At 33.1% G+C, this 22,077-nt stretch overlaps 1 protein-coding gene and 1 long non-coding RNA gene across 4 annotated transcripts in view; one reads left to right on the forward strand and one right to left on the reverse strand.

Moving 5' to 3' along the window:
* The window catches only part of LOC138128523 (uncharacterized), a 129,825-nt gene that overhangs the window by 16,593 nt on the left and 91,155 nt on the right, over positions 1 to 22,077 (forward strand). The window lies entirely within an intron of this gene.
* LOC138129010 (uncharacterized) lies at positions 9,508 to 17,430 on the reverse strand. Of its 2 annotated transcripts, XM_069045259.1 has the most exons (7): positions 13,274 to 13,389; positions 11,349 to 12,926; positions 11,133 to 11,290; positions 10,837 to 10,890; positions 10,634 to 10,678; positions 10,320 to 10,367; positions 9,508 to 10,057 (listed from the first exon to the last, which is right to left on the reverse strand). In XM_069045259.1, exons 2-7 carry the CDS (start codon positions 11,894 to 11,896, stop codon positions 9,990 to 9,992), a joined length of 921 nt encoding a protein of 306 aa, XP_068901360.1. In that variant the 5' UTR covers positions 11,897 to 12,926; positions 13,274 to 13,389; the 3' UTR covers positions 9,508 to 9,989. The 2 variants fall into 2 exon arrangements, with proteins under 2 accessions (XP_068901360.1, XP_068901358.1); XM_069045257.1 differs by lacking the exons at positions 9,508 to 10,057; positions 10,320 to 10,367; positions 10,634 to 10,678; positions 10,837 to 10,890; positions 11,133 to 11,290 and adding exons at positions 13,495 to 13,593; positions 14,316 to 14,414; positions 14,506 to 14,624; positions 17,165 to 17,430 and having other exon boundaries at positions 11,734 to 12,926; positions 13,274 to 13,414.

Here is a 22,077-nt window from a genome sequence, read left to right on the forward strand (position 1 = left end):
TCCTTCGTGCATCCAACGGCCGCAAATAGTACATTTTATCCAATCTTCTGTTTTTTTAGTCTTCCGGTAGTCTTCTTTGCACCCCACACATTCATTTTCATAATCTGCTGCTTCTTCGTTGTTATCAGTATCTGATGAATCATTTAATATAATTTCATCAGAACTGGTGGAGGAGGAACAAGATCTCTTACGTTTCAAGGGGGTTTTCTTCTTCTTATTTTCTCTTTTAGCAATTATATTTTTCTTTTTTGTGTCCAATTCTTTTCTTTTTTGTCTGTTCTCCTCAGAAGTAAGAACAGTAGCAATATTTCCTCCGCGCTTACGGACGTTTAATACTGATGTCGAAGGTGTTTCCGCCTCTACGAGTATATTTTCTTGATCAGTTTCTTGCCTTTGAGGTTCATTGTTTGTTTGGTCTTCTGTTATAGTAGGTTCTTCCGTGCGATTACGTATGTTAGCAATAAATGCGTAATCCGGAATAGCCTGCGGATTAAAGGGTACGATCCCAGTCGCACGAAAGGTTGATACCGCATTTTCGACTGTAGCGGCTCTATTCCATGATTCTCCTAATATTAGGGTGTCCAGAAAGTTCTGGGCGTTTTTTAGAAAAATAGATAAAAATAAATAAATATCTATTACTTAAAAAATTAAACAACAATTAAACTAAATATTCGCCGTTATTGTCAATGACTTCCAACCATCTTTGTCCCAAAAACTCTAATCCAGAACGATAGAAGATGGGCTCTTTCGTCCGGAACGACTCTTATCTTTAAGGCTGTTGCCTAGTGGTTGGCCAAGCAATGGTAAAGCGCGCTCAACGGATTCTAATTATTTTTCCACAGTTTTATGTTTGAAGCTATGGTGACTATATTTTTTGTTAAACATTAACGTATCTCACCGGGCTACTGTCTCAGTTTTTTGAAAAATCGCTTCATTCTTTATAAAAAAATTAATAACGTTTTTCAGTAATTCTAGCTATTTTTGCTCAATTTTTCATTTAGAGACTATTTAAAAAGTGCATTGGATTCAGAAGAACGTATCTCATGGGGCTACTGTCTCAGTTTTTGGAAAAACAAATTAGATTGGAAGCAAAAAAATAAACAAAAGCCTCAACAAAACGCGTAAAATTCGGTTATTAGGCAGTCCACTATACTTCTCAACTACCTGGAGGTCGTAAACTCGGGTTGACATAATCACTACTTAACGCCCGCAATGCAACTTTTGTTGGGAACATACTTGCACTGGGCTCACGGGAACATCCTCGGGGCAGAGCCGGCGTGCCGCGATGGTCAACTTATGAATAAAACTAAAATATACCTGTAAAGGAGATGGTCGGATTGCGACGGTGCGGTGGTATCATTTGGATAAAAAGATTGTCATAATCTTTTTAACAAAGTTTAAACCAATCACTAATTATAATAATAGACAGTAATTAAAATAAAAAAGGGTTTTCCACATCACCTCAGAGGTACCCCAACTGATGCGTTGGCTCTAAGGAGGCCTCGCCTATAGCCCTATCTCCATTGTATCTATATATATAAATATAATATACAGTGAGCGGCAAAAGTATGGAATAAATTCCTTAAAAATTAAACAAAATCTTTTTCAAAAAAATCTTTGGACAGGTCAATTTTAGTTTATAAAAATACATGTTTTAATACCAAAGAAAATTTCAAGCAGTCATTTGTTTTCGAGTGAAGACGTCATCGATACTTTTTTTAAATGGAAACCACCTATTTTTTTTCTTGATTCTGATAGCCCCTTTAATTGTCTAAATGACAGTATAAAAATTTTGTTATCTTACATAAGGAAATTTTTGAAAAAAAAAATAATAAAGTTGGAAAAAATTAATTTTATAACGAACAAAAACAAGTCAAAAAATCAAGTAGGTAAATCAAACAGTCAAATGTTACTGTCAATTTCATTCGTCTGTGTTATTAGTTTTACAAAACGTTTTCGAAAATGACTCATTTAACAGAAACACAACGTATAGAAATTTTAATTTTGATTGGGTGCTGGGATAAAACTAAAACAGGGGGAATTTCTTCATAAACTTGCTTATTGTCAACAAGCTGGGGAATGGCAATTCAAACATTTAATTCCATAATTTTAAGTACTGACTAACACAGTTTTTGACTTATTTTTGTTCGTTATAAAATTTATTTTTTCCAACTTTATTATTTTTTTTCTCAAAAATTACCTTATGTAAGGTAACTAAATTTTTATACTGGCGTTTAGACAATTAAAAGGGCTATCAGAATCAAGAAAAAAAATAAGGTGTTTCCATTTAAAAAAAGTATCGATGACGTCATAACTCGAAAACAAATGACTGCTTGTATTTTTATTTTGTATTAAAATATGTATTTTTATAAACTAAAATTGACCTGTCCAAAGATTTTTTTGAAAAAAATTTTGTTTAATTTTTAAGAAATTTATTCCTTACTTTTGCTGCTCACTGTATATATACCTATTCGCAATACCATATGGCACCCTACTCATTAAATGGCATTGTTGCTCCCATGTATATAACATATACACAAGTTCCAGGAAAAAGTAATTGTGGCGCCCAGGACAATAAAATATAATATGGCACCCGTATATATACTATAAAAACTGTTAAAATAGCGCCTTCCGCTGTTGCCAAGTTTATGCTACAAATAGAACTGTGTTGCACTATATCGCGCGCTATATAGGCGCGAATGTTACGATATATCTGCTTATGATGAAATTTTAGAGTCAGTCAATGCATATGGGAACTTAATTTTGTAAATTTACCTGCTACTACAATAATTTATATCAGGGTCCTACATGGTATCTATAAATGATTGTCGGGTCAACCCTGCTTTGGAAAAAATATTATGGTGCCACCTTTTTAAAAAAAGATGCTCAATTTTAATTCGTAATAAATAATTAACTGTCACTTTTGACAATGACGTTTTGTTCGTCCTTTTCAGTTCAGTTTTCTTGGTTCCATAGGTACCTATATTCGTTTTATCGACTGTAATTACACGAGAGGTTTTTTTTTATCCTGGACGAAAAAACCTCGAGCGTAATTCGATGAGATAATTTAATGAATAATAACACTGGTTTACACGGTTTATATACCTTAGCTGAAAATTGTAATTTCTTGTAGATTTTAGGGCACTGAATTCAGAAAAAATATTCAAAAAATTCTATCACGTCAGGTTAAAGAACTATTTAATCATTAACATTAATAATACAAGAGTAATTCCAAAATCAACAAAATTAAAAATGACCTATTTTACTTTGTTTCTTATAATTTTCTGCATCAGTTTCCCTTATAACAGACCAACAGTAATCCCCTAACATACTTTCATCCCAAATGCCTTTGTGCCGATCTCCAAAAAATTTCACATCGTGATGAAACCGCTCGCCCTGCTCGTCACTCGTGCTACCTAAGTTTTCAGGAAAGAACTTCAAATGCGAGTGAAGGAAATGTATTTTAAGAGACATATTTACACCCATCTGGTGATAATTTTACAATAATTCAGGGACAATTTCCCGATATTAGTCATCTTTTTTATTTCTTAAAAATCCTTTGACAAAATTTTTAAAGGATATCCAAGCATTTTTTTCTTTCGAAGACAAACGGGATGAGGTAGGATTTCTGAATGTAGAATCGACTTTGTTACAGACAGAACATCAGGACAAAGAATTTTATGTCTGTTTTTGGAATTTATACCTGAAATCTGTGTCATGCATAAATAAGAGTGGTATTCACGGGCTCTCGCCAAAATACTGGAACTCCAAATCGAATTTTTTTTTTCTCCAGATACCTATCGTATTAGAGTTATCCTGCAGCTTTCACAAAAAACGTGTGAAACCCATTTCTTCTTTTGAAAACCAAATTAATGCAGATATCCTGATTTCAGTGCTTCTGAAATAGGTCTTCCTTTTTTTGCAAATATAAATTGTCCACAAACGCAACAAAAACGATCAGAAGGTAATTTACACGATCTACTATTAGACATTTTGTACAAATTAGGACACTTTCTGATACCAGATGTCTTAAAACAATGAACTTTAAATCGCAGGCATTCGTTCAGAGAAGCAGAAATATTATCTTTTTTAACAAAAAACTGTGAGGTGATAAAAAGATTTTGACTATTAGTGGAGTAACGTTAGGTTTTTATTTCGGAACCGGTAGCAAGAGCTCGGATTTGAACGAAATTTTTTTAATGTGTTATAAATAAAACATATTAAAACCTTTATAGGTTAAAAATTGCCGCTCATTGTTTGTTTAATTAATTTATTGTTTATTTATAAGAACTGAAATTTTCCAGTTAGAAATCGTTATTTTCGCAAGAAAAATACTAGAGAACAATATAGAATGACTTTGGGAAGAGTATATTGTTATACTGAAACTTGTTTGGAATTCATTGTATGTGGAAAAAGAAGAACAATAGGCAGATGTTCGGTAGCCCGGTGTTGACCGGCTCAGATAGAAACACGTTCAGTTTGTCTTCTAGAGTCGCATAGTTAGCATTTTTGAAGAAAATATATTATTATTTTTAATGATTTTTGACAAAAAAGTGTTTAGTAATACCATCCGATCTAAAATAAAAAAAATCCAGAGGTCCGTGAGTAATACGCTTCAGTTGGCAACACGTAAAAATGTAATTCAAATGTCATCACTCATCAGATGTCATTACAATGGAGAACTGTCATTATTAATTATTGACTATTAAGATTGCTATTGCAATATCTTCACTTAAGAGCAAAAAATTTTCATTGTGCAGTGTTACTTCAGAAACGGCGAATCGTCCTATTCAACACCTCTAGTTTTCGAGGAATTTCAACAAAAGTTTCCGAACTTTCAAGGCACTTACAGAGGAGAGTAAAAAAACCAGACATAATTTTTGACATAACAGTCATAAGTGTGAAACCGCCCTTCCTACATTTAAACTTATTTAGACTGATTCTGACAGTTTAGTTAATAGCTGTGCTACAATCGTGTCAAAAATAAATTACTCTCTAGGATTTAGGGATATTCGATACTAGGTTGCCATAAATTTGGTTAGGTTGGGGGCTATGTGGTTTCTAGTGGCAGACAAAAGATATCTCAAAAAAGTAAGGCTGTGGCTAATTCCTTGTCACAGTTGCAAATTAATGACTAATGCCTCGCTAAGTGATAGATGATTTTTCGTTTCACAATCAATTTTGGTTTCTGTCGGCATATTTAATTGAACTTAATCCCTCAATTCATAGTAACCAACCTTAGGCATTCAAAATTACTTCTGAAAATTCTAGTTACAGAACATGAAAAACGTTATTTCTCTAAATGTTCGAAATATAGGGAGTAATTTATTTTTGACAAGGTAGTAGGTACGTCTGATCAATTCTTCAAATCTTCCAGTTGTCATAAACTGTCACATTGACAATAAAGAATGGATTATATTGAATTTTTGAAAATGTCACAATTTTGATGTCCGTTTTTTTTTACTTCCAACTGTACCAACAACTTGCCTTGATTATTTTGTTTTTCCATTCCTGAAAAACAATGTGCTCAAAAATAGGCCACTGTAATTGCCCACCATCAACAATTTTAGATGAAAATGACATAGAAGAGGATGAAACCGGGGAAAATATTTAATTTTTATAATACACTCTTAATAAATTTTTACTTTCAGCATCTCTTGTATATTTTTTACCAATACCCGTCACAATGATCGTTTGAAGAGTTCTACTCACTTTGAATTTTAAGTAATTCATTGTCTTAGATTTTTTTTTTTTGTATCATGTTGTATTGGTAGGTGATATTCTTTGGCAAAGAATAACTTATAGTTGACTCAAGTTGCAAAAAACCACTTTGCCTTTGCAACAGCACTTTTATGGCATTAGTCATTCGAAATTACTTTAAAACTGTACTTATATGGAAAATATTCAGTCCAAACTATGACTTTCTGGTCCCTTTGTGCCTTTATTTGGTTCAAAAATATTTAAAAAATGCTGCTGCAGATGACAACTGGTTTTTTGCAACTTGAGTCAACTATAAGTTATTCTTTGCCAAAGAATATCCGACAAACAAAACATTAAACACAGGGAATAAGATTTTATTGAAAAATGATAAAAGCTATTTTTTAGAAAAAAAATTTATGTTATAAAAAATTGTCAGAATTTTAACAGTATTTTGAATTAGTATCTTGTATTATCAAATTAAAAATTTTAACACGTAAAACAACCGACAAAAACACAACATGGAAGTACCGCAAACTTTTCAATAATTTATTTAAACAAAATAATTCGGTTGCCATGGTGACCATAGCACTCCCGATCTTTGAAAATATCCCAATTTAACTATTATAAAAAAAAAATAAGCACAAATATAATTTCAAGATTATTTATTAAAGAAATCATAATGAGTCGCTTTTTGTGTCGGTGAGTGTATTTCCCACTATGAGCGTCAATTTTTAACCTATAAAGCTTTTAGTATTTTGTATTCATGACATAAAAAAAATAAATTATTACAATCGGAACTCTTGCTACCGGTTCCGAAATAACGCCGTATCTTTGTCTATCGTTACTCCACTATATCATTTGTGTTTTATAGAAGGCAACTAAACATAAAAATAAGGTTTTGATAAAAGGTATATAAAAAAAAATATTTGTAAACTAGTGTAATCGGTAGGTAATTATGAAAAATTAAATTGGCCATTTTGCACTTCAATTTATTACAAGCTGTGTCAATGTTTAAGATTGTTGGTTCGTTATCATAACAACAAACAATAATCAGGTTCGAAAAAGTTTGCCATGGAAGTTTAAGCACATTTTGTTCAGATGCAAAGTTAGGGCTAACTTTATCCGATGTCAAAGTGACAAATGCATCGCGGCTTATGGGATTTTTTATACACGAATTAAATTATGGCAGTTAATCACGGTTAATAAACACAAAAAGTCTGTATTTTTCAACATTTACTGAGTCAAACAGACTGCCAACATTTGTGAGGTTAGTTTTTAATTTTTTAATTTTATTTTAGCTTTACTTTCTCGACGATGGTTTGTTCTATTGAGAATACGTTCATTGTTGTTTCTTACTTTCAAAATGGAAGGTTTATTAATGGTAAACGCACATCTTCATTATCTGCTTATAAAAATGAATTACAGACAAAATATCAATCAACATTCTGGTTGGTTCTTTGTTAACTCACATTGGGCGAATTGTGAACAGGTTTTTAACGGTTGGAAGGGTGTAAGGGTAAATCATCAGGACGGTCACCAATATCTGATGAACTTGTCGAGGATTTGAGAGAAAGGGTGGAAGAGACTCCACAAATATCCATAGCCTGTTTATCAACAATCTGTGTTGTGTATGTTGTTAAATAAATTTAAGATTTTATTGGAAACCTGGAAGAATTATTTCTCCTGAAAAACACTGTTATTTATGTTGGAAGAAAACATGGAGTTAATACCATAGTCGACAGTCCAGTCTAGGTCGTATTTATCAGAAACAATATCACAAGACTTCCCATTTTTTCGGAAAATTTTAATTTTATGACGAAAAGTTTGTTGCTTGGCAATAACCTTTTGCCTAAAGCAACAAACTTTGAGTCTAATAAAATCAAAATTTTCCGAAAAAAAATGGGAAGTCGAGTTATATTTGTCTAGACAAATTCCCGAATGAACAATTCAAACAAACATTCGGAACAACATCACAAAACGGATAAAAGGTTAGTTAATATTCATCGTGGCACTTTTCCTGCAACAATTTACATGTTGTATTCCAAATTGTTTTCACACTGTAGTCAATATCACTGCTGGAGTCGTTTCTAAAATGATTTTTTAAATCCATTTCGGAAAACGTCAAAATAATTTTCTGACATTTTGTTCATTAATTTGTGTTACCAACAAAAATAAAAGCCTTGTCAACGTTGTTTTCACCGGAAGGGAGTTTTTTGTCGGTGGAAGACGCATTTTCCGATCATGACTAGATTTATTAAAAACATGTAAATCGGTACAAGTCGTAGAACATACACCATCCCAAACCATAACCGAGCTACCTCCGTAAGGCTGCCTTCCAAGAATGTTGCATTGGTCCTCGAATTACTCTTACACGTCTGTCAGATTATTCCAATAAGCAAAATCTGGACTCATCTGAGAACAATAGTCGTGCCCATTCATTAGGTATCATTCCATCTGGCATAGTTTTCTGCAAACTGCAGACGTGCTTGCCGATGAGCTCCTGATAATAAGAGTCCAGTAGCAGGGCGTCGAATGTGCAAGTTGTTTTCTAGAAGACATTGGCGAATGGTTTCGAGACCAATTCGAACATTAGTTTCTCAGGCTAACTGCATTTGCAGAAGTAGGGTATTGGCATTGTCTAAGTAGAACAATTCTTCTACTTAGACAATGGTATTGGTGAAGCGTTCTCTGACAGCGAGCAGTCTCAGATATCTGTCCTGTGCTGGTGTTGTGGGCCGATGTCTTCCTTGTCCAGGACGCCTAACATGGTTTCCAGTCTCCCTGTAACGTTGCATGACCTGAGAAAAGGTAGGTTGCGAAACATCAAATCTTTACACCAGCGCAGGATGGGAATATCCTTCGCCCGCTAATGTAGCCACTTCAACGCACTCACCACGGCTTAAATTGCGAAAAACTTGTTTCATTATGACCAAGACTTGTGATTTTTTTACAAATCGCTAGCAAGACAATACAAATTATAATACAATTCGATCAAAAAGGACAACCGTTTACTGTACGTGTTAACACCTTATCTTTTAGTAGGTATGGCTTTTTTTTTAATAAATAAGCAAGGTCAAACTATCTACGAGTATTTTAGTTTTGCACGTACTATTTTAACAAATCATAGCATCCATGTTTGGAAATTTTTGTAAACTTTTCGATTATTACAGGAAATGTTAGTGATGCGTTAATTTCTGAGAGCAGTGTAGATGAGGCACCCGAACATTTCGGAACAACAGCAAGGAAGTTATATCTAAATATGTAAAGTGAGCCCGATTTTAAGTCAGGGTGACAAATAGGTCAGGTCAGGTGCAGCGCAAATGTGTAGCTATCTTTGTCCTACACATTAATTACTAAATATGCGTCATCTTTCTCAAACTTGCAATTTTGTGCCGTTACCATGACAATACAAGTTGCAACTCAACTTGAAATCGGCCTCTAAGTGAATTGGGCGCAAGAGAGAATTTAAGTGGGCGCTGCGTTAACACCCCGGGTTTTCTTTGTATCTATTTCTCTATGGGATTAGGTCAAAGGAAGAGTTTATGTTAATTGTCCCAACAATAATTGATTAATATCCTCCTTTTTATTTACACAAAAGATGCAAATAGGAATTAAAAAAAAGTACAGCTACAATATTTTTTAATTTATATTGAAAAAGTAACAAATAGTATCTAATACCTACACACAGATGAATACATAATTAATACTCAACGTATCCCACCTCCACCCGGCGGCACGGCAATTTTGCAGGAGTACATACACTATTACGGATAATACTATCAAGTAATAGTGCAGTGCTTATCAACATAATTACCGGCGTCTCGCCTCCGCATTTTGACTTTTTTGTGTTTTATGTTCTGTGTCAATGTTAAGGAATTTTCTCACGATGTGACATGAGTATAATAATATACCTTTTTGAATTTCAACCACCAATGTGTTCTCTAAGTCCAAAATTTTTAAATTTTTAAAAAGAGATTGGGGTACTATTCCTGTTGCTGAAATTATAAATGGTAAAATCGAAATTTTTTCTAAACACCAAAGATTTCTCATAGCAACGGAGAGTTCTAAATATTTATTAATTTTTGTATTATATGTCTGTGTTATATTGTGTGAATTTGGAACAGCTATTTATGGGTGAGTACCTGAATGTATTGTAAAAAAAGAATCATTTAGTATTGTATTCATTTACGATCAAAGTTCTTATTCGAACATAGTCATCTTCCCCAAATATGTCTGCATGCTCTTTTATAAATTTCATTATCAAATCTTTTTTGGGAAATATGCGATTTTTAATATTTTTGGCAAACGCATTTTTTACCATTTTTTTTTTCCGATTCGATCCATCTTCTTCTTAAGCCTACAGAAAATGTAATAAATTAAATGGATCACGTCCAACATAACTAGAGTTTCAACAAAAAATAGTGGATTCATTTTATAACTGCAATCTGCCATATTGTAAAATTATCGAAATGTTAAAGTTTTCTAAACCGAATTAGAAAAAATCTAAACAATCGGTTTAATGGGAACGATTGCTAAGATAATGCGGTTGACTTGGATAACTAGAATTTGAAGTTTGACAGATTTTTGTTATGAAATAAATTCATTAACATTATGTATACCTTTAGTACTTTTTTTCTTTTTAGGGGCCTCGTTCCTTTTAGAAGAACCTACAAAAATATTAGGTATTATGTAAATTACAGTAATTTTTACTTTAATTGCAAGACTTTTTGGAATTTGATTTGCAAAATTAACCAATAGCATATTATTTCATAGGTAGTTGTTAAAATGAAACTTTTTGTGTCAAAACTGAAGGCGATAAGTACAAACCCAGAAGAATGATCTCTACATTGGTTCAAAGGAACTTATTGGAAATTAGTTAATATGCAATCCAAATTATTATCCTCTAATTGTATAAAAAAAAACAATTATATACCTGGTGTATTTTCAATGGCAACATCTTGACTTCCATTTTGTAAATCTGAAAAATATTAACAATCAATCTTTCTTTATGAAAAATAAACACTATCTTGTTGTTAGTAGTTAGTACACATTGGTGTTATTGGTGTTCCTGTTTGTTATTTTGATTGTCATTAAAATTATCACCTACGACTTTTGTATAATGCACAAAACAATTACTTTGAATATTTTCGACAGCATGTACGACTACGTTTTCTTGTCCATTTTGCAAATCTAAAAAAATATTAAGTCTATTATTCATAACGAAAAATAAATATTAGTAGATAGAATCGCGGGCAAAGAATACTGGTACAATATGTTACTGTAGACACTTCCAAAATTCACTCAAAATGTGAGTTTTGGAACTATCTACACGAATATGCTGTACTTACCAGTATCTTGTGCTCGCAATAGTACCTACCTACACATTGGTGTTATTTTGTGATTGCTTATATTATAGTATTTATTCATCTTACCTGGTTCATTTTCTTCGTCCGTCTCATCTTCTAGTGCTTCATTAATATTAATATCAATTTCGTCCAACGATTTATTTTTGAAATGTGTAGCGTTTCCTTTTTCCATCATTTGTAAAATTTTTGATACCTTTGCTGTCTGGTATACATCTTGAGGCAGTCTAAATTATAATTAAATTAAATTATAGTAACAAATGTATTTTCTTAAAGTAAACTTACTTGTAGAATTGTTCATGAGTACGAGTCGTATGACCCATAAATTTAGCTAACTGATCTATTTCGTTATTTTTAAGAGCTAAGAGTTGAGTGACTGTTGCGATATGTTTTCGTAATCGACTGGAGGTAATCAAATGTGGTTGTTTGGCACCACACATTTTTGCATATTTACGCATGACAGCGGTTCCATCTATCCAACGTTGGGATTTTGGGTAAGTAAAAAAGTAAACATTTTTTTCCGGCAACCAATTCATATTTTTTCGAATGCTGAGAATCATATCATAAAACTTAAGTGTATCTTTAGGAATTAGAACATGGACAGTTCGGCTACCTTTGCCACAGGTGTTAATTTTCTTATAGTGCTGAGTTAAAACTTTTTCCGTCTCGGTAAGTGATTTTAAAAATTCGTCTTGGTTTGTACTCATAGCATCGTTTTTGCTTTGTTCTTCATAAGATTCTAATTCGAGATACTGAATATCGCCTACACGTTTTCGGTTATGTAGAATACTTAAAACAAGAGTGGTTTCTACCAATGCTCTATAATCTTCCATTTCCGTAAGCTTCCTCGGCACACTTGTCAAGCAGTTGTTTTAATTTCATAATATCTTCGGTTAAGGGCAATAATTTTGGTTTGTTTGCTGCTCTGTTATTGAGATCCTTCATTGCAAGGCTGCCTAGTTCTATAGTCCACTGACTTTCTATTAATTCTTTGAATCTCTTTAAATCGCGCAGGCAAATTTCAACGTCACCTACGGAAATTAAAATATTTTTTCTTAATATTATTTTCATGGTTAAATCAGCAATTTGCTTTAAGTAAGCCCCAAATTGTAAAGCTGTTGATCCTGATTTAAATGTTCTTGTTTCGGCATTGTACCGTGACATTTTTTTTGTGGCTTCGATCACATCATCAAAAGCTTCTGGCTTTAGACAGGATAACATATCCTTGTATTTTGGGTCTATTATTCTCATGTTAATTACAAAATTTGCGCAGCGTCGCATTTTTGCCTTGAGATGGTATTTGCTCCTATTACTAGGTGTTTTTTTCAAAAGGTCATCTCCCCAACTTACAATTAATATGTCATTCATTATTTCTTTTGCTACGTTATCTCCTCTCATTTTTGACAACACTTCTTTCTTTAAGTTCATACTGTCCAAAATTTTTCCATATTTTTTTTGACAAGCGGAATAAATAAACGAATCAATCACAGCATGTGATCTTCCACAATCAGTTTTGGTGTTCGCAAAACAACGTTTTTCATGACGACATAAATATATTTTTTTTATGTATGATTTGCAGTGTGAGCAAATGATATAAGTGTCTTCATCGGCTTCTTGACCCCGTATACGACGTTTTGGAATTATATGTCCTCGAATTCCTGCTTCTAAATTTCCGTTATTGCGAATCAAAGTTAAAAGTTTTTTTCTTTCCGGGTCGTTTTTCTTCAATTTTGACAATGCAACGACTTCTTTTTTCTCTTTATGATTCCTTTCTAAATGTCTAGCAAAGTGTTTTGAGTCAATTTCACTGTCGCAGAATGTACAAAACGTTTTCTTGTACCCAGTTTCAAAAAGAAAAGATCTCTGCAAAACAGAGAACATAAAAGCAAGGTATCCCAACAATACAGATGGTTGTAAAAAAAAAACGGGAACTCTCAGAATAAAATTGACACATTTTTATAATTTTTTCCATGGTGTGAAACCTTCTTTCGAGAGATAGGTTAGAATTATGGTCAAAATTCAATGACATTTTAAAACATTGTTTGATAGGTATTGTCAAGTAAACAGTTAATTGACAAATGGACAAAACCAAATTTACATTAGGAGAATTTCCTTTTCCAGTTTTTTTTCGCAACCAACTGTACGATTAAATAGAACTCCGCCTGTTATGCAAATCAGACCAAAACATAAACTTGTATGTACATACAAACCTTTGAAACTAGGGGTTCTTTTACTATGTTTTGATGACTAATTTGTTGTTCATCTAAAGATATGTTTATGCTAATTATTGGATCAGATATTTTTGTTGAACTGACCGCAACCTCATTATTAACGATAATTGTGTTTTCTGGCTACAAAACATATTGAATGTTTTTAAAATTATTTCATATCTTGCAGAAAATAAAAAATTGATAAAAAACATAAAATTTACCTTCCATAATAAATCTTGTCCTTTGCCAACATTATCTGCCTCTGGAGTAAGATTTTCCTGGATTTGCTTCAACGTTTCTGAGTCAAACAAGTTGTTATTCTGCAAATCAATTTATTTAAAAAAAAATATTTTCTTTTTTTTTTAAACAACTAATAATTAATTTTGATGACTGATAAGTGATAACGAGTAATAAGCTAAAAGTAATTTTGACGATTGTGCACAAAAAGCTTGTATAAAATTAGCAAGTGATTCTTAGTTAAGGTAGAAATTCGTTCTACATTGTTAGTGAAATAACATGTTGAATGAAAATGACTTAAAAAAATATGTTGTTATGTTTAAATCATTTCATTCATAAATGAAATTTAAAAAAACACCCGATATTTAAACGTACAACACAAAAAACATAGTAATCGCATGCGATCGTTCAGGGAGTAATAATTTTTGAATGGAAAAAACTTAAATAATTTTTGTTTTATAATACAAAAATTTCCGATAATATTCCGGAATCTGGAAAAGTATTTAAATTGAAAAACAGCAAAGTATTCTATGAGAGAGTAATTTATATTACAGGAATAAAGTGCTAAATCAGGCACTATTCGTGAATCACCTTGTATAGAGCAAGATTAGGGTTAAATTGGGCTAAATTTTTGTATTGTTCTTATAGAGTTGTTATGCAATTAATCCTGATTTTGGTTTATACAACTCGTCCTTAGAAACACTGTTGCATGCATTTGGGGCACACCGTACTTACAAAAAATGACCAAAAAACCAAGAATGGTTTTTATCAGCTATCTTGTTTATTAATGTTTATTGATACTAACCATTAGATTATTATCAGTTTCTCCTGCAATTTTAAAATAATTTGGTTCGGCAGTGTTGATGTTTATATAAGTAGAAGTTTTTTTCCCATCGTCAAATTCCTTATGAGAGAAAGATAGAAAATAAATTAGGGGTATTAATATATGTAGTTAACAAATGGTTAACTACAATTTTTATAGAATTGATATTTACATCTTCAGAACTGGTAAATGATGAACTCATGTTGTCCGAGTAATTGCTGTAATCGGGTGAAAAGTCTCTCTCCATCGAGTCCTCTTCTCCAGTGTCATTGTGAATAGTAGTATAAGCAGCTAAAAATGCAAAAATTTAATAGGGAAGTAGGAAGTACGAAGTCATAATAATGACGAGGAAAACTTCGTTGTAACTGGTTGTTGGAGTTGTAACGATTAAAATACAGAGTGTTTTTTAAATGCTAGTACAATAGTAGGTGAGGATGAGTAGATCTCATACACAAAAAAATTATCTAATCAAACAATTTTCGTTTTCGAGATAAAAATAAATTAAACTTTGGCTAAATTGTCAGTACGCTACTGAATTAAAAATAATTAAAAACGTAATTGGGGTTCTCAAGCAACATTAATAACTTTGTTGTATTTTTGTTTATAGCATTGCCGGATTGCTATAGTTTAACTTATTGTTTACTATTGTTGTGTCTGTGGCGTAGAATGTCCATGGACAGGGTTGTTAGTTTATCCATACCGTTTTAGATTAAAAAAGAAAATGGTTTTCTGGACTCTTTAGTATCTCTAGATGACACAGTTTTTTTTTTGTACTAGCATTTAAAAAACACACTCTATATTCAAGTATCCATTCGTCAAACGCCACATGTTACATTTAATAAAACAGCTGTAATTGCGGCAGTATTGCACGGGTATCGACGTTACCTACCTAATCACAAAAATAACAACAGACATGGGAACTTGCATTCATTTTTTAAAACCCAACAAAAAGGGGAATCCCCTATTCCAAGTGCCTATCTTAAAATAAAATTGGCTTTTAGTTATTTTCCAATATCTGTCTTAGAAAGAAACCATGCTGTAAAGTCCTCGTCGAAAATGTTTACTTTAATTGTAAATCATTTTACAATAGGAGAGAAAATACCATAAATAATTCCATTATACCCTATAATTTTATTGCCCCTTTGTTGTGCAGTACCGACTCAAGGAAAGGCAAATATCAGGTAAACTAACAACCCCTCCTTAATTATGGAATTATATAAGACGATTTTCTCTCCTATTGTAAAATGATTTACAATTTAAGTCAAGATTGACTATTTTTCAACGAGGAATTTACCTATCTCGAATGATTAGGTACGTTGACAACAGTGAATATTTTTAAAGGTTTAAAGGTATAAAAAATAACTGGGTGTTTTTATTTACTTACCTACCTTATCAGAATAAGAATATTAGGTACCGTATGTTTCAAAAAATTTCTGGTCAAGTAGGTTCTGAAAAACAAAAGCATTAAAAACGTATGGCTTAGCTTCTCAAATAATAATTGAACTGTCAAAAACGTCATTAATCGCCATAATAATTTTGTTCGCAAAATTTTATCTATGAAAATGGTTTTCACTCCTGAACAACAGATATTCATGATTGAACCTTATTTTCGCGATGGTTACACACTTCACACATTTCGTGAAAGTGGCAGTGTTCAGCGGAAGTAGTCGACCTAAAGTTTGTACTGAGGAAAATATTGAGACTCTCCAACTCAACGTCAAATGGAAGACGAACCCCAATTATCTCTCAGACAACTGTCGCAGCAGACTGAGTTATCTGTGTCCACTTGTCAAAGAATTGTTTGAAAGGATCTTGATGGTTCAGTAAAAGCTGAAATGTACCGAAACAAGATTCTTAATGTTTTCATCGCTCAACTCCAACTCGCTCAGGGGTATTTTCAATAAGACGGGGCTACAGCACGGGAGACTCTTCGTTATGTGGGGCAATTTTTTGATGATAGGTTGATCCATCGAGATCTCTGGCCTGCACTTTCAATGTGCATCGAAGCTCAAGGCTATCATTTTCAACACTTGCTCTAGAGCATAGGTGGCCAACCTTTTTGTTCTCGAGTGCCACTTTATTTTATTAAAAATTTATTAAAAATTTGACGTGCCACTTTTTCTTTTCTGTTTCATTCTTCTAAATGATAATGCATTATGTACCCCTGCTCTACTCTTTCATCTGAATCGAATAACAAGAAAAAAGTTTTCACTTTGCGCGAGTATTGTCACCGCGGGCAAATAGTGGCACGCGGTCATAATCTCATCATAATACTTACGCTAAGTAAAAACTTTTTTCCTGTTATTCGATTCAGATAACTTAGTAGGGCAAGTTTACATATGCATTACCTTTCAGAAGAGTGAAAAAGAAATGAAAAAGGGGCACGTCAAATCTTTTTAGTTAAATAAAGTGGCACTCGAGAACAAAAAGTTTGGCCACCGTTGCTCTAGAGTAATTTAAAACACATTATTGTTGATTGTTGTTTATTTATTTATAATTACATTACTTATTTACACAATTTGCGCGGATTTATTTGTTTTTGTTGATCTGGATTCATACCCTAACTTTAACCTGTTACAAGAAGGTCAAAGACCGTTCCTGGCGGCAATATTAAATGTTCAGCCAACGCAAATTCTCGTAGAATCGTAAGAAAATAACCGTTCTCAAGCTTTTCCTGAAATTGTTATTTTATGACAGTTAGTTCAAACAATTATTGTGATAAACACATTTACGCCTGAATTATTCAAGTTACGCCATACGTTTTTAATGCTTTTGTTTTTCAGAACCTACTTGACCAGAAATTTTTTGAAACATACGGTATAAGTACTTACCAAGTTGTGCTAACTGCAGAATTCGCTTACTTCTTGATGGCATTTTATTTAAATTAAATTAACCCCTACACTGAAGCACGTGTCTACTCCACAACGTTCATTAGAAATTCTGTCAAACCTTCATAAGACTGACCTTTTTTAAATAAAATTTAAATTTTCCGTCTTGTACAGATTTATTTCCGGTTTAGACAGGGAAGCACTGCATAAAACGATTCCACCTAATACAGGTTTCACTATACAGATTAAAATAAAAGCGCGCGAACGCGATAACAGCTTAAACAATGACATTGTTGAATCAAACAGTGTAGTTGTTTAAATTACAAAAATATCCTCTGGAAATTCATAGCCATAATTACAATTAAATAGTGCTTATAGGCGGCCCGGCCACGACTCGAACGGAGCAAACAGTGAAATACATTGGTTGGAATCCTACACTAAAGCTTGCCAAGTTAATTTCTGGGAATAAAACAGGCTAATGCCTCTATACCTCCAATTAATAATAATAATAAAAAAAAAAATTCAATTAATAATATGTAATTTCAGCAACAGGAATAGTACCGCAAACTCTTTTTAAAAATTTAAAAATTTTGGACTTAGAGAACACATTGGTGGTTGAAATTCAAAAAGGTATATTATTATACTCATGTCATATCGTGAGGAAATTCCTTAACATTGACACAAAACATAAAACACAAAAAAGTCAAAATGTGGAGACGAGACGCCGGTATTTATGTTAATAAGCACTGCACTATTTATTACTTGATAGTATTATCCCTAATAGTGTATGTACTCCGGCAAAATTGCCGTGCCTCCGGGTGGTGGAGGGTTAAGATGTAATAATAATAATGTTGAAAATGTTGTTACACAGTCTAGGAGGGTGCAACTGAACTGCGCACAAAATCCATTAGATCCTTAATCCGACACTCAAACTGCGCTCAAGAAATTTTTTCTACCTGAACTGACCTTTACAAACACCTGAACTGCGCTCAGTATCCAAAAGGATTAGAGAGATGGTGAAGTAACCATTGATTCAAATTCCTTTTCCCTCACAAATCAAATTATTTATTTCAATATTTTTACAAAATGTAAATGTTTATATTATAATACATAACATAAAAAGTAATATATTTACCTATTACAAATTCGCAATACTACTAAATTTATACGAAATACATTTAACAAAATTATAACGTGATATTTCATGCCTATCTAACTGTATAATTTTTGATCGGATAAACTTGTTTTAACAATATTTCCCGTCGAATATATTTCTTTTCATTTCGCTTAATAGAATTAAGTTTTACATATGTGTCGGTTTGCATTTCCAACAATACTTTTAAAAATGAATGTATGTTTGGATATGGGCTTGAATTTTCTCTTTTAAATTTAGAATGGAAAGATTCGCATGTGTTTGTCGTCCTTAAAATGCTGCAACTGTTTTCCGCCCACATCTCTGGGGGAAATTTAGACTCACTGTCGATGTAATTGTCAACCAAATAATCAGCAAACTGGTCAAGTTTCGAATTTTCTGGTTTTTCGCACATGAAATCTTCCGCGAAACAATCTCCCACTTCCGCCGGTGGAAGAAATGTCAGGCCGAATAAATGTTTTAGCCAGGTTCCAATAGGAGACTGCTCGTTTTTATATTCTGAAGCTAGTCCCAGTTGCTGTATTTTACGCCACCTGTAATAAAAAATCATTTTAAGTTATGTATTATTTGCTTAACAAATAAAAAAGAAATATGAAATACAGTACAACCTCGATAATCCGAACCAATTCAGCACGAGCGTGTTCGGATTTGGCTTTTGTTCGGATTAAAGAAAACTATCCAAAAAGACTACAAACAAACTGAAAAATAATATTTATTCCAAAAAATAACATCAGAGCCTACTCGTTAAGAAAAAAATCTTTAATTGACGTTTGTTTGAAGATATTTGATTTATTAATGTGTAGTTTCATCGCTTTTTCTCGCATTTGCCTTAGCAATAATATTTGATTCAATGGAATGCCATTTTCCGTTGCCCATTGGATACAAATATTGAAACCAGCTAATGCTGTGCTGTGAAGAGTTGATCCTTCTTCAGTATCTGGTTCATCTTCTTCTGGTTCATTTTGTTCCACGACCTCAGCAACAATTTCATCGTCTGTAAATGTGATGTCTTGTTTTTCATCTTCATTGTCGATTGCCCATATTCTAACTTCATTTCTAGTTAGATTTCCTCCTTTAGACAAGTTATTTAGGAGTCCAGTCATAATAGCTAATTCGTTTTCTTTTGTGTTCTCATCCGGACGATTCCCTCTCAGTAGTGTGGATAATGGAAGCAGATCTTCTTCATCATAGGAATTATCTTGATTATCGTTAATGAAAGATGCGTCTTGAAAGCGATTGGGCCAAAGATTCTTCCAAGATTTTGTAATTAAGTTTACACTAACAGATTGCCATGCTTCCTCCAGTGAATAAACAACGTCTTTTAGGTTTAATTTTTTCAAAGTCTCAGAGATGTCATTTTCTGCACTTACAACTTGCAGCAGCAGAGTCTTGCGATAATGTAGCTTAATGGCTTGGATGACGTTCTGATCCATGGGCTGCAATATCGGTGTACAATTTGGTGGTAAAAACATGGTGGTAATTTGACCATCGTCACTAAGTAACTCGTCTTCACTGGGATGCCCAGGAGCGTTGTCCAGAACAAGAAGTGCTTTCTTCGGCAATTTTAATTCTGACATTTTTCTTCTCACGGCTGGTACAAATTCTTCGAAGAACCATTCCTTGAATATATCTTGAGTGACCCAAGCTCTAGGCTGTCCTTTGTAAATCACTGGTAAGGAACCAGTCTTAGTAAAAGCTCTCGGTTTTCTGGCTTTCCCAATTACGAGCAGTTTCAGTTTGTGGGTGCCCGTTGAGTTGGCACAGGGCATAAATGTTATCCTTTCTTTACTAATCTTACGCCCCGGAGCAGAATCTTCATTTTTGTGTACTAGAGTCTTATTTGGAAGAACCCTCCAAAATAATCCACTTTCGTCTGCATTGTACACTTGATCTGGTGTCAACCCGAGTTCTCCAATTTTCTGCAGAAATTTATTCTTGAATGGTTCAATGGCGGTTATGTCCGAAGAAAGTTTTTCCCCACTTACAGTCAGCTGTCGAATACCGAATCTATTTTTAAATTTGTCAAGCCAACCCAAACTAGCTTGAAAATCATTTTTTCCTGTAATTTTTTGATAAAAATATCTTGCCTTTTCTCTCAAAATTTCTCCAGATATCGGGGTATTTCGGCATCTTTCTTGAAGAAACCACGTGTAAACTGCAGAATCTACTGCTGGGTAAAATGCTTGCTTTATGGTTTTTCTTTTACTTGTTTCGGCTTCGCTAGATGCAATAAATTGTTTTATTTTCTCTTTTTTCTTTTTAATATCCGAAATTGTAGCTTTTCCTACTCCATATTCTTTTGAAAGTGCTGTGACCGTTTGTCCGTCTTCGAGTTTTTGTAAAATGTTATACTTTTGTAACAGAGTAAGGGTACGATGTTTTCTTTTTTCTGCCATAATTTTGTGTAATAAAGCAACGATACTCTCACAAAGACGCACTTCTTGTAACTGAAAATGCATTCATTGTTTTGTTCTCCCCACTTTCTTCTAACAGCTAGTCAAAACAAACATGTTATGACGGTGTTCGGATTAGCGAATTTGAACAACTGGTTTTGTTCGGATTATAGAAACAAAATATTTGTTCGGATTACTGGAGTTTCGGATTACCGGGGGTTCGGATTATCGAGGTTGTACTGTAATACGTACCATGATTGCGCAAGATGGAATCGGCATCCAATAATTTGAACTCCTTGCCAAACTTCTTCGACGCTTAAATGAATTGCCATTTCGAAATCAATTACAATAGTCTTCGGGTTTAGAATACAATGCATCAAATCACATTTTTCTTTTAATATATTAAATAGTCTTAAATATGTACTTTTTGATTTATTTTTCAATAAACAAAATACTACCGGCACATAAACCTCATTGCACAATGCATGTATGGTAAAAAGTTGCCCAAAGAATTTTGCGCAAAATTCGAATGTGCCGTCCATGTAAAGAGTGTCTTGTTGGCACATAAATTCGATATTGCTTTTACAAGAAAACACAACGATATTTTCTGATAGATTGTTACACAACAAGAACGGTTCTTCCTTACTTGTTTTTAAGTTCGCAGTATTTAAAAATATTTGTACCTCTTCAGCCGATCTTGGCAATTTTGGCACTAATTGTAATCGTGCACGATTAATATTGTTTCTTATGTATCGAAAATCGGTGACAGATATAGTTTCTAATGCGTCTCTTTGATTATTTAATTCTTTCCGAATTAATTTCGCTGGTTTGGCAGAAATGTCTTCTTGGGCTTGTCTCTTTAAGGAGTTACTGACTTTTTGTCTTACCAATAATTCTTCTTCCAAATTGTGATTGTGAGTACCTTCTTTTCTCGAAAAAACTGAATTTAGAGTGTAAACTGTTGCTATGCAATTTTTGTTTGTACACCGCCACACTGTTTCTTCACTTGTTTTCAAAACTCTGTATTTTCTGAACTTGTATTTTTCAAAAATTAACAACAACTGTCCACGTTGACTTAACATAGTATCAAAATTTTCCATATTTACGCTTTTAGTAAAACTAAAATTCACAAATAACTTATATTTGTTACTTATACCTCACTTATTTATAATTTTTTCTCACCTTCTTACCCCTTCCAGCCCCCACTAAACAGTTTTTTGAAAATTGTTATTGGCCATCACCCTTCTCGGTTCTCCTATCTGCTCAATGGACAACTATTTGAAATAGATAGTTTTTGGAAATTCATAATGTTGTTAGAGCGGCCTGTCCAATTTGGTTTATGAATTGTGATGCCGCCGACAAGTACCTAC

The sequence above is a fragment of the Tenebrio molitor genome, chromosome 4 (genome assembly GCF_963966145.1).
Source record: "Tenebrio molitor chromosome 4, icTenMoli1.1, whole genome shotgun sequence".
NCBI lineage: Eukaryota > Metazoa > Arthropoda > Insecta > Coleoptera > Tenebrionidae > Tenebrio > Tenebrio molitor.

What these genes read in the sequence shown, in the direction of transcription:
- LOC138129010 (XM_069045257.1), bottom strand. Translation starts at nt 17,207, where the DNA reads ATGCCATCAAGAAGTAAGCGAATTCTGCAGTTAGCACAACTTG. An exon ending in CATTTACCAGTTCTGAAGAT is followed by an intron (nt 14,415 to 14,505) that starts GTAAATATCAAT and finishes TTCTCTCATAAG; the next exon opens with GAATTTGACGATGGGAAAAA. An exon ending in AAACTGATAATAATCTAATG is followed by an intron (nt 13,594 to 14,315) that starts GTTAGTATCAAT and finishes ATTGATTTGCAG; the next exon opens with AATAACAACTTGTTTGACTC.